Source organism: Quercus robur, chromosome 2 (genome assembly GCF_932294415.1).
Source record: "Quercus robur chromosome 2, dhQueRobu3.1, whole genome shotgun sequence".
NCBI lineage: Eukaryota > Viridiplantae > Streptophyta > Magnoliopsida > Fagales > Fagaceae > Quercus > Quercus robur.
Genome location: NC_065535.1, coordinates 63927637 through 63944308, shown reverse-complemented (window position 1 = coordinate 63944308; position 16672 = coordinate 63927637). Strand labels below are relative to the sequence as shown.

The 16672-nt window shown below is 39.6% G+C and overlaps 2 protein-coding genes across 2 annotated transcripts; one reads left to right on the top strand and one right to left on the bottom strand.

Annotated features, from left to right (window-relative positions):
* Positions 1 to 1961: 1961 nt before the first annotated feature.
* Positions 1962 to 5471, bottom strand: LOC126714450 (biotin carboxyl carrier protein of acetyl-CoA carboxylase 2, chloroplastic). The gene is made up of 7 exons (XM_050414604.1): positions 4890 to 5471; positions 3716 to 3769; positions 3465 to 3625; positions 3034 to 3355; positions 2771 to 2842; positions 2367 to 2432; positions 1962 to 2239 (listed from the first exon to the last, which is right to left on the bottom strand). Exons 1-7 carry the CDS (start codon positions 5052 to 5054, stop codon positions 2216 to 2218), a joined length of 864 nt encoding a protein of 287 aa, XP_050270561.1. The 5' UTR covers positions 5055 to 5471; the 3' UTR covers positions 1962 to 2215.
* An 8267-nt stretch (positions 5472 to 13738) lies between these two features.
* LOC126701798 (uncharacterized) lies at positions 13739 to 14419 on the top strand. Its single transcript, XM_050400170.1, has one exon. It carries the CDS (start codon positions 13739 to 13741, stop codon positions 14417 to 14419), a length of 681 nt encoding a protein of 226 aa, XP_050256127.1.
* Positions 14420 to 16672: the final 2253 nt, after the last annotated feature.

The window sequence follows — 16672 nt, the reverse complement described above, 5'->3', positions numbered from 1 at the left end:
TGATTTGGTTTGAGAGTATATTTGTGGAAGAAATGAGTTGGGTAGCGATAGAGATTGGCTGATAGCCTGGTACGCATATTCTGTGCTCATAAATGTTTCCTGATCAAGTTGCATGGTGGATTGGGCCAATTAAATTTGATTTCCCAAGCTCAACTCTTAGTCCAGCTTAAAATTGGATTTGATTTGTTCCTTGTTCGTCTATGAAATATTAAAATCTGTTTGTATCATTCTGTATAGCTTTTGAAACCAGAAACTTGGTTTAGAGTATCCTCAATGTTTCTCCCCTTGGATAAATGATCATTTTATTTTCTTTTTCCCCAAAGGGCTGAGCGTATAAACTCAAGCCGATCATCATGTTAGATGTTACTCTGGGAGTCTGGAGAACTGTTGATTGGCCTAGTTCTATTTCTTTCGAACTTAATAGACCTCATATTGGTCTTCTGGCACATCCATGCCGTAATGGATACGCCACATTGATATGACTCCGAATTGAAGTTACGATGGTTTAGTATCTCCATTTTCACGGGTCTCACGGTATGTTGTTGATGATATGTAAGTGATGGCCATGGTACCGCTGGGAGCAGCTCAGCCCCATTGTCTCAGCCCCCATTATTTCGTTCCCTTAGCACAGAATGATCGGAAGTGAGACAGTTTCCAAACCTGAAGAGAGGGAACTTGCTTCTTTGTTCAGAACCAAGGTTCAACAATCTAATCCTAACCGAGTGGAAGATTAATCAACGTTGCATCTTTCATTGAATAGAGAGAACTTCACTAGGAAGATAAAGCAGATCTTTCTACGTCTCAGACAATCCAATCTGAGACCTCAGAGATATTAAACATTGCATGTTAATTAAAGGGTTACAACTTAAAACCGATATTACTCAGTTACCCTTACCAGGTAGTTTTCTACATCCCCCCTTCTGCCATATTGGCATATGACGAGTAAACTTATGATGGTTTGTGGAACAACCTACTATTATTCCATTCTAGTCAATGATGAACCTAAAGGTATGATAAATCCATCTCAAGGTATACGGCAAAGAGATTTACTCTCTCCTTTCCCCTTTTTTTTTTTTTAGGTTGAAATTTACACGAACTCATATCACAAGTTGTTACTCTTGAGTAATATACAAGGTTTCTTTTGGTGTAAAAATGGCTCTCATTAGGCTCATCTTCTTTTTGTAAATGACGATATTTTCTTTTTCAGGGTAACTCAACACGTTCTTTTCTTTTTTAGGGTAACTCAACATGTTCACTTTTACACGGACTCATATCACAAGTTGTTACTCACGGGCTCATATCACAAGTTGTTACTCTAGAATAATAAACGAGATTTCTCTTGGTAAAAATGGCTCTCGTTTGACTCATCTTCTTTTTGCAAATAACAGTCTGCTCTTTTTCAAGGCAACTTAACACGCTCACTTTTACACAGACTCATATCACAAGTTGTTACTCTTGAGTAATATATAAGGTTTCTCTCGGTGTAAAAATGACTTTAGTTTGACTCATATTCTTTTTGCAAATGATAGTCTTTTTTTTTTACAAAGCGATTCAACACATTCACTTTTTCAAGGAGAATTATTTTTAGATATTTTTTATAATTTGTAAATTCTTACAATGCTTGGTTCAATCCGACAATCAAAAACCCATAATCTTAACTAGATCCTGATTTAACAAACTAGACAAGGTTCACGTTTCTATGATAAGATGTCATTTTTTTTTCAATCAAGATTTCTTGTGTTGTGCAGCGATATGGATTTACCCTTATGTCTAAATTCTAATGTAGAAAGCATGGCAATTGAACTCCCCCTCTATTGATGTCCTTCATAAAATGGGACGCACTGATTCTAATATTAGATGTTGACTGTAGCTCGGTGGTATCCAATAAATGGTCCCACCAGAATATTTTTAAAAGATTAATAACAAATAAATAAATAAATAAATAACGCAGATTTCAAAAATGCAAGAAACAACAAACTTTATAAAACACTTGCCAAAGCTGTCTAAAATTAGGCAGAAGCGATGGCCCAGTATCAATCCTCTTACAATCTAGAGCTTTTCCCTTGTTTTATAAATCACACAAGGAGTATAAGACCATTATTAAATTAAAATTACGGTGTAATAGAAGCATTACTAAATGGGAAAATTCAATGAATATTACACTGAAAAGAGTGATTTGCCACCAAGTTTGAGAAAGGGCCTTGCGCCTAGTAACTCAAGGTACAATGACAAAAAGAGGCTGCAAGGATAAAGACAGAATTCAGATAAATAGATGCAGCATACAATTTGGTATATGTGCATGTATGGGTGTTTGTGTGTGGATGTGGATGTGGGTGTGGATGGGTGGGTGTAGAAAGAGAGAATACCGTGTCTATGCTAACTGGTTTCCCGTCCTCCATAAGAATCTCGGCTATTGTTCCAGACTGATCAGCCTGCAGGGCAAAAATATCAGTATTGCAGATGTCACGCATTAGAAGTCTCAGAGCGGAATGCAACATATCAGGCGGCAATTAAATTTAGTATATTATTACCACAACAATGCATACATAAATTTAATATCCTTCAGGATTTTCCTTCAAGCCAATGTTCTCTGATTGAAATGACAATAACAATTCTCCAAATCCAAGATGGGTTTTGCTCAATTGTTATGAGAAGCGGGAACAATAAGTAATTTATTAAAAAGCATCCGTAAGAGGAATAAATAAAGATCAAGAAAATGATGTAGGAACCAGCCTAAGTAGGTTTGAACACAGTAAAGGAGGGAAAGTACCTCAATTTCATTCATTAGTTTCATGGCCTCAACTATGCAGATGGCCTGACCTTTTTGGACTTTATCTCCAACCTGAAAAAGGGTAAGATAATGATTTGAGGGAATATTGTTTATCCCTTATATTGAATAATGCAGTATATACAAACATTGCACATCGGCATGCATAAACACACAAGTAACTTGTTCAACACACAATTTCTCATCTGCCATGTCTTTTGAGGGACAAACCCTTAAGTCGTAAGCTCATTAAGGCAGACACTCACCTTGACAAATGGTGGTTCACCAGGTGCAGGATTGCGATAGAAGGTTCCAGCCATGGGGCATTTCAGTGGTGGATGAGATGAAGCGCTTGCCTTTGCAGGTGCGGGTAAGGCAGGTGCTGGTGCAGAAGGAGAAGGGCTTGCAGAAGCAGCTGCCGTGGCTGGTGGTGGAGGAGATGGAAGCGTCGCATAGGTTAGATGTGGTGGCATACTAGCAACAGGGGCAGATGGTGCTGCCTGCTGCAAAGCTTCCTTCTTTCTAATTATGAGCTCACAGTCCATTTGCTTCAGTTGCAGCTCTGAAATATCTCTTGAATCCACAAGTCTGCTCATGAAAATGAAATAAATTCAACAGAAAGCACAATGTGGCTAATATGTATCAAACAGCAAATAATGCATTCAAGCATGTGTATGCAAGAGTCACTTTGACTTACTTGACAAGGTCTGATACTTGAGACATGAATGCTGAGATTGATGATACATCTGAACTAGGGTCTGGTACAGGATGCGATGACTCATCTCTCCCTTCTGACGATACAACTCCAGGCTGCGTGGAAGGTATGGGTGCAGAATTTGAAGATTTCTTGGCAGTTACCTAGAATAAAAGTAGCTTTAGTAGATGCTTGTGATTATATCTCATTTTAAAGACAACTTTTGGGTTTTGGATTATTGAGAACAATCTAACCTCATTAAGCTGTGCGCAAACCTTCCAGACAGTGGATTGCTTCAAATTAGGGATCTGCAGAACACAATAATACAACAAAACAATAAGATTTTTTTGGCAGCAAAATTAGCCTATCATAAACAAAACTGCATGTACGAGAAAATATTCATGTAGTGTGCATTGATGTTAGTCAAAAACCTTCCATAAGGCCAAAGATACTTGACAGGTTAAAAGCGAGCAATTGAGAATTTCACCACTCACTGAGAAATTAAAAAATATATATATACCAATGACCTTGCTGCACATTCTTCCATAACTTCTGTTTTACATTCATTAACATCATGACCATGTGAAACTCTTTTGGTGTATGTGCCACAAACCACATTTAATTTTCAGTTCTGATAAACTACCAGAGATTGGAAAGGGTAATAGTGGAGAGATAGATTTGGAACTCTTTTTTTATAATCTAGATTTTGAACTCAGGATTACATACTTTGATATAATGATAAATTATCACCTGTCCCAAAAGTCAGAGCTCATGAAAAGGGTAATTTTAGTTTTTAGTCGATTAACTAATATCCAAAAATGTCTTCAAGTATGACACATAACAAACGTGGTTCATATATACATGTTAAACATAAAAATAAAAAGAAAAATTTTATCTCCAAATCGGTTTGAAGGAAAATTCCTCAATCCCACTACAAAATGACCATCACATGATTTTTTTTTTAAATTAAAAAAAGTAATACAACTTGTTCAAATAATATAAGTTGATGGTCTTATGAATCGCTACACAGTAGGATGAAGAAAGAAATTACTCCAAATTTGGATGAAAACTTTGTCCAAATTATAAAGTCTAGCTTAATTATTATTTTTTTTAATAAGAAGTAATAATTTTTCCGAGAGCCTTGTAGCTTAATTGACACTTCTGCAGGTTTAAATCCACCTAAAAAAACTAAGAACTAATAATTGAGGTACATAAGAATAAAATAATTCAAAATCAATATCTTGACCAATACAATTCGCATAATTAGATATCAGTAAACAAATGAAAACTAATCTACATATGAATGAAAACGAGAAGAAATATATGAAAAAAAAAAAAAAATCATATAAACAATGGATAAGAAGACCAGAATGTGCGAAATGAAATTGAAAATGGAGACAAGATTGAAGATTGGGAATAAGAACAAACCGGGTCAGGAAGCGAAGATCCGAAAAGCAAAGAGGGTCTGGGAGTCGACCCACGGTGAAAAGAAACCAGCTTCAAGGACTGCTTGGGTCTAGGCTGGTTGTGGTTAGTGGAATTGGAATGTCGCAGCAAAAGGGTCTTTGGACAGGGCACCGTAGACGACGCCATTTTTACTTTGTATCAGTGCTTTTTGGTTTTGGGTTTGGTTTTGGTGAGTTGGTGATGGGTGTGTTGTTTAAATGGGAAATGTGGGCGGCGAGATCGATGAGATGTATATGAGAAATCTGAGGATCCAAAACCAAAATGGGGGCTAAACTCTGTGTGCTATTTTTGTGTTGTATTTATTTTATTTTATAATTTGGGGTTTGTGGGGGGTTTCGATGTTTACGATGTGAGCAAAGTACATAACAAATAACAATCAATCAAAAAGAGCTGTCTATCTGTCTCTGAGGTTTGTGTTTCCCTCCCAACTCCGAGTGTGTTGTGTGCCAGTTTGACGTGGACTACTATGGTGGGTCCCTGTTATTTTGATTTTCTGAAAAATTTGACGGTGCTGATGTGAGGAGTAGAGCATCAACGGCTACTGTTTTAAGCTTAGTTATTTCGGCCGTTTGGAGTAGGTTGCGAGTTGGGTACCAATATCAATATCACCTCCCAACAAGTTATGTGCCTTTTCCATCATTTAAATAAATTAAAAAAAAAAAAAATTGCTAAGACTACAACTTTTGTCACAATTTATTAACGTGACCAATTATGAGAGGTGGAGTTAGGACCCACCACTCATAACTTACCATATGAGTAAGTTGTGATAAAAGTGAACAAAGTTTCTCTTCAACTCTTCAAACTTTTCATATTTCTTTTTTTTGGGTATGAATTTTGAAAAATTTAACAGTTGAATTTCATGTTCCTTATGTTCTTAACATGTATATCAAATATCGTTCAAATCGGATATTATTTATTACTTGATTAATAAATTTATTTTTTATACATAATTTTAAATTATAAAAACTTGAAATTTTAAGGGGTGTTTGGATTTCTAGTTTCCATAACTCATAACTCAAAAATGGTGGGACCCATGGCTGAGAAGTCTATTTGGATTTTCATGACTCTGTTTCCAGTTTTTGTTTCCATCACTCAATTCTATGATTTTTGAGTGATGAGTTATGGAAACTAAAAACACATTTTAGGTGTTTTTAGTTTCCAAAACTCAGTTTTCAATGGCATTTTTGTAATTAAACACATATATATATGGACCCACTGTCAGTGCCTTGTCAAGTCTGGCTCCCCCTTTCACATCCCCACCAACAATTTTTACTTCACACAAAAAACCCAACCCACAGAAACTCATCTCCGTTACCAAATCCAAGCATATCACACTTCATCCCCTTTGCCTAGCCACGCCAACTGAGCCCCCACCTCATCCAACTCGTGGCGAACATGACGGCGAAGTTCTGGAATTGGGTTCTCTTTTTATTTTTTACTTTTTTTCACTGGGTTTCCATTCCATTTTTTTCTTCTTGATTTCATCGAGGTTGTCGCTGTTGTTGATGTTAATGTTGCTGTTGCTGCTATTGTTGTGGCTGTGGTGGGTTTTGGAGTTTTTAAGGAACGGTGGTTTTTTTTTTTTTTTTTTTTTTTGGGTTTTTGGAAAAGAAAAATACTGGATAGCCATTTGGTTATATTGTAGATCTGGGAAAAGCACGAAAATAAGGATCATGGTGGGCTTGATTAAAATATGTGTTAACATGGATGAAGAGAAAAGTAGAGAAAAACAGGGGAAAATGAAGAGAAAAACGAAGGGGAGAGACAGGGGAGAGAGAGAGAGAGAGAGAGAGAGAGAGAAAAGTCAACTAACATTGAGTCAGTGTGTGGGTCCCAGTTTTTTTGGTTGAAAACATAACTGAGTGATGGTGCCAAACGGGTTGGGTGTAGGGAGTTGGGGTATTTTGAGTGATGAGTGATAAGTGACGAAAATTGAGTGAGGAGTGATGAGTGATGAAAAAATAAAATCCAAACAAGGCCTAACACTTGTTTGATGACAGAACAATTGATCTTTGATATTCTTGAAAGTTTGCAAGCATGAAGAATACAATAAGAACATATAATCTAACAGTTAGATTTTCAAAATTTACTATCAATATAAAAATATATGAAAAATTTTGTTTGACAAAACTTGTAGTTGTAGAATTTTTCAAAAAACAATAATAATAAAGTTAAGCGTCTTTCTTTTAATGCAAATTGGGCCAACGACCGGATTAATGAGAGGATATCTTTTTCTTCTTTTCTTTTCTTTTCTTCCTTCCTCTTTTTTTTTTTTTTTTTTTTAAGAGAATCTAATGAGAGGATATCTATCTCCAAATCCAAAACTCCACCCAGACCCATTATGAAACAGTTATCCAAATTCAAAACTCAAAACTCCACCTCCAAACCCACCACTAAAGTTATCCAAATTCAAAACTTACCACGAGAAGTTGCATCTGAAAATGATCAAGTAGTTTTTTCCTTATTATTTGTACAACAATGCCATTTCTTGTCCATTAGAGATTGCATCTTGACTCAACTCTTATTAGTAAACATAAAAAATCAATTTGTCTATAAATCTTACACTGTGTTTGGTTGGGGTGAAAATAGGGAGGATGGAAAATATAGGGAGGAAAATAGGATAGAAAATAGTGTTTTCCACTATTTGGCAAAAGAAGGAAAATGGGGAGGAAGGAAAACCCGGGAGAAAATTTTCTCTCCCGGGCCCACAATTTTCATCCTCCCAAATCAGGAGGAAAATATAGAGAGAAAAGTGTTGTGAAAGAACTTTTACACAAATACCCTCTCCCAACGTCTACAACAACCCAGCATGGTAGAATAAAAAGAAGGAAGTAGAAAATAATCACCCAACCGCCAAACCCAGCACCACCACCAAACATCGCAACCTAGCACAGAAAATTAACCCAAAATCAATGAAAAAGCAATTAGGAAGCCCACCTCAAAATCAATCAAAACTCATCGGAAAACCCAACCCAAAATCATTACGAACACACCACAAAACCATCAAAATCGTTCTAAATCTAGATCCAAATTCATCAAACCCATATACAAAATTGATGGAGCTTTCAATCAAAATACAAACTCAAATCCCAATTTTAAAACTAATAAAAAAAAGTAAAAAAAAAAAAAAAAGAGCAAAGTTGACCCATTTGAGCCTCGGTGGGAGGAGGACATGCAGTGGTGCTCCTTGAATGCTCTGGAGTAGTCGTAGTGCTAGAGAAGAAAAGAAAAAAGAAAAGTGAAGATTGAAGATAGAGCTCCAGATGAAGTGCTAGAGAAGAAAAGGAGAAGAAAAGAAAAAAGAATAATGAAGATAAGAGGATAAGGCTCCAGACGAAGTGCTATAGATAAAAAGAAAAAAAAGAAAAGTGAAGATAGAGATGAGGGAAAGGTGTGGAGGAGAAAAAAAGAAAAGAAACGTGTGGCTAAAAAAAAAAAGAGATAAGGGAAAAATAAAATAAAGAATAAGAAATTAAAATTGAAAAATGCTACTACAATATTTTTATAATAATTCTTAAGTGGTGGGTTGTTGCTAACTAATACGGATAAAATAAATATTTAAGTGATGTGTTCAAATTAAAATCAGTAATAACTTACCACATATAATTTATTGTGAAAATATTGTAAAATATTAAGAATGTAGCACTTCTCATTAAAATTAGATAAATGAAAGAAGATTGAAAAAGAAATATTAAAGAAAGAATGAAGATATAATATTTAAATGGGAGAGAGAAAAGGATAGAGAGTATGTTGGAAAGTATATTTAAAAAAGTAGGTAGGCAAAATGTAAAATGAACTGTTCACTTTCCAAACAGTACAAAAATTTGAAGAGCCTGCTAAAGATGCTTTGAAGGAGTGTATTATGGCTCAGAAAAAGGAGGGGATAGGTGGGGGTAGGTGGGAAATAATAGAAAAAGGGAAGAGAAATATTATTTTAATAAAAAAGTGTGTATAATAAATAAATTGATGTGAGTATTTTGTAAAAATAATGGTGTAAAATAGAAAAAGTAAGTTTTTTTTTTTTTTAATAAAATAGACAAAATTTTTTAGACAGACTAATGCAGTTTCTCTTATCACTTTTGCCTCTTCTCATGTTACCTTTACAACACACCAACATCCAGCGGTCCAGGTTCTCTTCTCTCTCTCTTTTTTTTTTTTCAACATGATGCGATCAAGTTGTACATTATTGTAATTTTTACATTATAATAATAAAAATAATAACATAAATTTATACATATAATGTGGTAAATTTTATATTATTTAATGAGTATAAATAAATCTATTTCTTACCTATTATGTAATAAGGGTATTGTGGGGGATTTTTCCTCCGCAAGCTTATTGTCTTCTTTGGGGAGCCAAGCCCGCAAGGTTTTGTTTCTCGTCCCCGAGTATGGAAGTCCAGGATTTTCACCTCAGGCCAAGGGTTTTACCTTGTAGCCATTTTGGCTTGACACCTTTGTCCCACATCGGTTAGAGATGCGCCCCACTCATGCTTTATATGCCCTTGGAGCTTGCATGAGTGTACCACTACTCCGCACGTGTAGTAGTGGTAGAGGCGTGCCCCTCGAGGGTAACAAAACCGTGCGGGGAGTCAAGGGTGTCAAGCCAATATCGGCCAATAGCGCCTGAGGTGAAAATCCCGAAAATCCCCCCAGAGCGGACAATACTCCGACGGGGCTCGTCCCCTGAAAAGCGCCTTTTTTGTGGGGGATTTTTCCTCCGCAAGCTTATTGTCCTCTTTGGGGAGCCAAGCCCGCAAGGTTTTGTTTCTCGTCCCCGAGTATGGAAGTCCAGGATTTTCACCTCAGGCCAAGGGCTTTGCCTTGTAGCCATTTTGGCTTGACACCTTTGTCCCACATCGGTTAGAGATGCGCCCCACTCATGCTTTATATGCCCTTGGAGCTTGCATGAGTGTACCACTACTACGCATGCGGAGTAGTGGTACACTCATGCAAGCTCCAAGGGCATATAAAGCATGAGTGGGGCGCATCTCTAACCGATGTGGGACAAAGGTGTCAAGCCAAAATGGCTACAAGGCAAAGCCCTTGGCCTGAGGTGAAAATCCTGGACTTCCATACTCGGGGACGAGAAACAAAACCTTGCAGGCTTGGCTCCCCAAAGAGGACAATAAGCTTGCAGAGGAAAAATCCCCCACATGTATAATAGTCAATTTAAATAAATTATATTTTCCATCCTTCCATTTTTCTCTCCAACTAAACAAAAGAGTTTTCCACACTCTCACTTTTCCACCCCTCCAACCAAACACACAAGAGGGAAAACTAAATATTTTTATCCCCCACAATTTTCCATTCTCTCACTTTTCCATTCCTCCAACTAAACAGACCCTTAGTCTTTGACATTTTATAATTCTTGTATTTTTCCTCATATACCTGGCGATGCAATTGCAACATTTTTGTGTTGAGGTATTATGTTCAAAGCAAATGTCACAGGTAATTTTTCTCAACCATCAACCCTATATATTGATTAGGTATGGTCATTTCAAAATGAAATTATATTTTTTATTTTATGGAATAAAATGAAAATACATAAATATTACTCAATGTAAATGTTTTTTTTATTATATTGTTTCTTTTTCCTTTGCTCGGTTAAATTTACTTTGGGTTGGGTTTATGGTCGATATTTTGATTTCTTTCTATTTCTTTTCTTTTTATACCTTTTAAGGTAACAATCTTAATTCTTTTTTCAGGTCAAGAGTTCAGGCTATGAATTTTTGACGAACCAAAACAACAGAAGAAGTATGGTGTCAACTATTAAATAGATGAAGTGTATATAGGATTTTAAATAGAAAATTATGACACTAAAACCAAAAATTAAAAAAGAGTCACATCACATGTGTGAAGTGTGTGTGTGATGAGACTAGTGTTATTTAATGTGTATATGTAACTGCTCTTTTACATAGTGTGATTCTTGTCACATGCTTCGTGCACCCTCCTTCATGGATTGGGTCACTTGCAAGCATGTAAATTCTGTATATGGGACACACAAGCTTGTGAGAGGCCTAACCATATAAAGGGTGTACACACAAAATAATTTTTGGTATGTGAGAGAGTGAGAAAATTGTTACATATAACGAATACATGAATCGTTGTCTATAGTGAATGAGACCGTACATATTCCATAATAGAAATGGCTATTCTTGTATAATGACTAATAACTATTTGGTTGACGTTGTGGTGGGATTGCAAATAGTTCAAGATGTTGAATATTTTCTTTAAAAATAGGCATGACATTGTCAACCTCTACATTGACTAATCTCTTACTAATTTGATGTCAAAATTATAATTGGTGAAGACAAAAAGTTGACAATGATCGGTAGAGAGCAATGCAATGTATTCATTTATACACAAACTTTCATGTCCCTCCCCAAGCCACGTTTCTTTGCAAGTGACACTGAGGTTTTGTTCAATGAGAGAGAGAGAGAGAGAGGTTTCAATTATAATCATGTGAGATTCATATAGTATAAAATTTTGTAATTTTTTTTCCCTCGAGGAAAAGAAAGAGGAAGTAGAAACATTAAGGCTGACCACATGACATAAGGCCTGGCACCTAATTCTTATAATAATATGTATTTTTTTTTCTCTCTCAATTGAAAAAAAAAAATAGATTTTTAAATTTTAAATATAGTTTTGTGGGGACCGGCCCAAAATAATAGGTTGACTGGGCCCTGGGCCTGTCCGAGGAGGCGTTCGTCCGAGGAGCGTCATGGTCCAGAATCCTTATTTAGGCCCACTAGGGCAAAGAGAACATGTCCGAGGAGGAATTCCTCCTCGGACATTCCAAAATCTGGATCAAGGGTGCGCCCCAGCTACTGTAGTCCTCCCTCCAAGTACGTAAAAAGAAAGGAAACCCAAAATATCTCAGCAAAGGCTGCCTTCACCACATTAAATGCACCACAACTACTCTCCTGGTCGCATTAATGAAGAGAAGACCCCTGAACAGTGCTACCTTGACCACTGCAACTCACAAAGAACTGATAAGGGTGTCTGATGGGACAGGTGCTCAAGTAGGGGTTTGGATGATCAACAAGTGTAAAGCCCAGATGATAGGAGAGTGCCTATATAATATGTAAAGGTCCCCCAAGAGAAGAGGAGGAGAGACGAAGAAAAAAAGAGGAGAGAACACTGTAGAGAGCTTTTATTTGCATGAATCTGTGTCCGTTAGTCAAGTTTGAGACCTGATCATTTGAGAATGATCTCTCTTCACTGCTACCTCCTTTTGTTCTTATCTCTGTATCCCCTGAGCCTATGCAACAAACCGTCTAAGCTAACTGAAACCAAGTTCTTTAGCCCATACTCTACGAAAAAATTCATTGTGTGGGACCTTTTGGGCCAAGACCTGACAAACAAGGATCGAGTCAACTAAAACTGTGTCCCTACAATTGGCGCCGTCTGTGGGAGGAACTAAAATATCAGTAAGCACAACGAATGAGCATGGCAGAACTAGGTCCACACCAGGAGAATCCTTACCAGGCTAACCCTCAACAGACAGAACCCATTGAGTCCCAGCGGCAAAATAATCCTGCCAACCCAGGCAGCAGAAGGAATCGTGAGGGAAGCGTACATACTACCCAGACGAGCCAAAGTCATACCCAGATAGGTAGTCACGTATCCCAAAGGCGAAACAGTCATCAGGCCATGTAGCGAGAGATAGATGACCTGAAAAGGAAGTTGCGACGTGCGTAGCGAAAGCGATCTCCCTCCAGCTCAGATGCGTCCTCTAACGAGGAGGACATGAGTTATCGACGGAGATTGAGAACACCCCCAAGTGAAACCTTTTCTTGCGAGAAGGAGTCTTGCCCTGTACGAAAGTATGAGAGCCCATCCAGCAAAGGTTTGGGAAACGATGCTATGAATAGGGCACTAGACCAGATTTCAAGATCACCCTTTATGTATAGAGTTGAAGGGGCTAAGTTGCCTTGACGCTTTAATCAACCAGCGTTCGCCATCTACAACGGCCGAGCAGACCCGGTGGAGCACGTGAGTCAGTTTAACCAAAAAATGGCTATCTACTCGCAAAATGAAGCCCTAATGTGCAAAGTCTTCCCATCCAGCTTGGGACCAATGGCGATGAGATGGTTCAACAGCCTGAAGACAAATTCCATAGGCTCATATAAGCAGCTCACTCAGGCTTTCTGCTCTCGCTTTATTACAAATAGCAGAGTCCCTCGACCCCTAAGTTCGTTGTTGTCCTTATCCATGCACGAGGGAGAGACCCTGAAGGCGTATTGGGATAGATATTGGGAGATGTATAACGAGTTGGATGAGAACCATGATGATGTCGCTATCAGCACATTCAAAAGTGGTCTCCCCACTGAGCATGGCTTAAGGAAATCTCTCACTGGTAAACCAATTGCCAACGGTCATCAGTTGATGGATAGGATTGACAAGTACAAAAGGGTGGAAGAAGATCAGCTATAAGGAAAGGGAAAGGAGAAGATCATTCCCTCCAAAGCGAATGATTTCAGGTCGGAACGATATAACCATAACCAGCCGAGGAGAGATTTTTTGAGACAGGCTGGACAAAGTAACATGCAAACGGTGAATGCCGTGTTTAGAGAGCCAATACAACAAGTGCTGGAGAAAGTGAGGAACGAACCCTTCTTCAGATGGTTGGGAAAGATGGCTGGAGACCCTTCAAAACGTAACCAGAACCTGTATTGCCACTATCATCAGAACCATGGACATACCACTGAGGATTGCAGGAATCTATGGAATCACCCAGATCAGTTGGTCCGAGAAGGAAAGTTACGTCACCTTTTACACCCCTCGAGCGGTCATCCAAGCTAGGCAATGCAAGAGCCTCGAAAAGATGCATCCTTAAGACCCCCCACAGGAACGATTCATGTCATCCTCGCCGCTCCAGGAAGAACCGGGTCATTTCCTTCCAGGGTGTTGTTTGTGGCTCGGCTCTCTGCCGAGGACGGGGGAAGAGAATTTAAAAGGCCTAAAAAGGGAAGCTCGTTAACATTAGGATTCTCGGACAAGGATAAGAGGGGAACTATCCAACCTCACAACGATGCCTTAGTGGTTACGCTGAGAATCGGAGGCTTCGATGTGAGAAGGGTGCTGGTAGACCTGGGTAGCGCAGTAGAGGTAATGTACCCTGATCTATACAAGGGGTTGAACTTGAGGCCGGAGGATTTGACGACTTATGACTCTCCCCTTATCAGCTTCAAAGGGAAGACTGTTACGCCAAAATGGCAGATCAAACTACCCATACAGACTGGGTCAGAGGTGGTAGAGGTGAACTTTATCGTGGTTGATGCCTACTCGCCCTACACAGCGATAGTAGCCAGGCCATGGATTCATGCCCTAGAAGCTATATCCTCCACACTTCACCAAAAGGTAAAATACTCGTCCAGAGGCCAAGTAGAAGAGATTTGTGGAGATCAGGCCATGGCCAGGCAGTGTATGGTGGCCGCCATCTCACGTAGGTCCCATGCAGAGTCCTCGGCCTCTGAGAACTTATAGTAACCAGCCACCTCGGCAGGGCAAGTCAATGAGTCAGCCGAGGAGATAAGGTGTGAAGGTTTAGAAAAAGTTTATCGTTGACAATGACCCGGAGAGGTTTTTCCAGGTCGGCTCCGAGCCTCCTCAAGAAAAAGAGGAACTCGTTGGATTTCTGAGAAGAAATGTCGATATGTTTGCATGGGACGCTTACGACGCCCCGGGGGTTGACCCTAGCCTTATTTGTCACCACTTGAATGTTAACCCATCTTCCATTCCAAAGAAGTAACCACCCCGACGTCCTTCAAAGGAACATGCCAGTGCTGTTAGAGATGAAGTGACAAAACTGAAAAAGGCAGGGGCTATTAAAGAGGTCTTTTACCCCGAATGGCTAACAAACATGGTGGTGGTAAGAAAGAAAACCGGGAAGTGGCGAGTTTGCGTCAACTTCACAGACTTGAACAAGGCCTGCCCGAAAGACCCGTTTTCATTACCTCAAATAGACCGACTGGTAGATGCGACTGTAGGCCACCCTCGAATGAGCTTCCTGGATGCCTTCCAAGGCTATCATCAGATACCTCTGGCATTAGAGGATCAGGAGAAAATAGCGTTCATGACACCCGTCGGAAACTACCACTATAAGGTGATGCCTTTTGGACTAAAGAACGCAGGGTCAACGTACCAAAGGATGATGACCAGAATGTTTGAACTGCAACTAGGCAAAGTTATTGAAGTCTACATAGATGATATTGTGGTAAAAAGCAAGGTGGTGTTCGAGCACGTGAAAGACCTAGAGATCATTTTTGGCATCTCAAGGGAGCACAAGTTGCGGCTCAATGCCTCCAAGTGCTCATTCGGGGTCGGGTCTGGGAAATTCCTAGGCTATATGGTAACCCACAGAGGGATAGAGGTAAGCCCAGATCAAATCAAAGCGATTAATAGCCTACAAGCTCCTCGGAATCCGAAAGAAGTGCAAAAACTCACTGGCATAATCGCAGCATTAAACCGGTTCATATCACGATCTGCAGACCGATGTCGACCTTTCTACCTCTTGATAAATAAGTGGAAAGGGTTTGAGTGGTCAGAGGATTGTGTCCGGGCCTTCCAGCAACTTAAGGAATACTTGTTGCAACCGCCCATCATGTCTAGCCCTGAGGCAGACGAGGTACTGTTTGCATACATAGTCGTAGCCCCTCATGCTGTAAGCCTGGTACTAATACAGGATGACAATGGGGTACAGCGACCAGTGTACTACGTAAGTAAATCATTACATGAGGCCGAAGTGCGATACTTACCATTGGAGAAAGCAATTCTGGCGGTAGTGCACGCCACACGGAAGCTCCCTCATTACTTTCAGGCACACACGGTCATCGTTCTAACCCAGCTTCCCCTTCGAGCGGTGTTTCGAAGTGCCGACTACACAGGAAGGATCGCCATGTGGAGTGCACTTTTGGGAGCCTTTGATATTAAATATATGCCTAGGTCCTCTGTCAAGGGTCAAGTCCTCGCGGACTTAGTCGCAGAATTCGCTGAACCTTCTGTAGAAACAATAACCGAGAAGAAAGACATGGATGGAAAATCGATTGGCACAATCTCAGCATGGGAGACCTTGCGCTGGAGGGTCTACGTGGATGACGCGGCCAACCAAAGAGGATCTGGAATTGGGCTAGTTTTAATATCGCCCGAAGGTATTGCCATTGAGAAATCACTAAGACTCGAGTTCTCGGCTACGAACAACGAGGCCGAGTACGAAGCCTTACTTCAAGGGATGACGATGGTTCAAAAATTGGGCGGAAGGGTAATGGAAGCGTTCTCGGACTCCAAATTGGTCGTTGGCCAAGTGACAGGTGAGTTAGAAGCTAGAGATGCTAGAATGCAAGAGTATCTCGGATGAGTCAAATGCCTGCAGTCGGGTTTTGAATCCTTTAATCTAACACACATTTCCAGAAGTGGGAACACCCATGCAGATTCGCTGGCCACTCTTGCCACGTCCTCGACGCATGATCTGCAGCGAATAATCCTTGTCGAGGATTTAGTCCAAGCGAGTTCAATTAGAAGAGACCCAGCTCAGGTCCATCAGGTTAGAAAGAGTCCCAGCTGGATGGATCCTATAATGAACTTCCTCAAAGACGATACACTACCAGAGGGAAAACTGGAAGTCGAGAAGATACGAAGGAATGCTCCTCGGTTTTGATTGTCGGAAGACCACAAGCTATACCGGCATTCCTATTCTGGGCCGTACCTATTGTGTATACACCCAGAGGGGTCCGAGTCCCT

What these genes read in the sequence shown, in the direction of transcription:
- LOC126701798 (XM_050400170.1), top strand. Translation starts at nt 13,739, where the DNA reads ATGCAAGAGCCTCGAAAAGATGCATCCTTAAGACCCCCCACAGGAACG.
- LOC126714450 (XM_050414604.1), bottom strand. Translation starts at nt 5,054, where the DNA reads ATGGCGTCGTCTACGGTGCCCTGTCCAAAGACCCTTTTGCTGCGACAT. An exon ending in GATCTTCGCTTCCTGACCCG is followed by an intron (nt 3,770 to 4,889) that starts GTTTGTTCTTAT and finishes TGTGTTCTGCAG; the next exon opens with ATCCCTAATTTGAAGCAATC. An exon ending in AACTAATGAATGAAATTGAG is followed by an intron (nt 2,433 to 2,770) that starts GTACTTTCCCTC and finishes TTTGCCCTGCAG; the next exon opens with GCTGATCAGTCTGGAACAAT.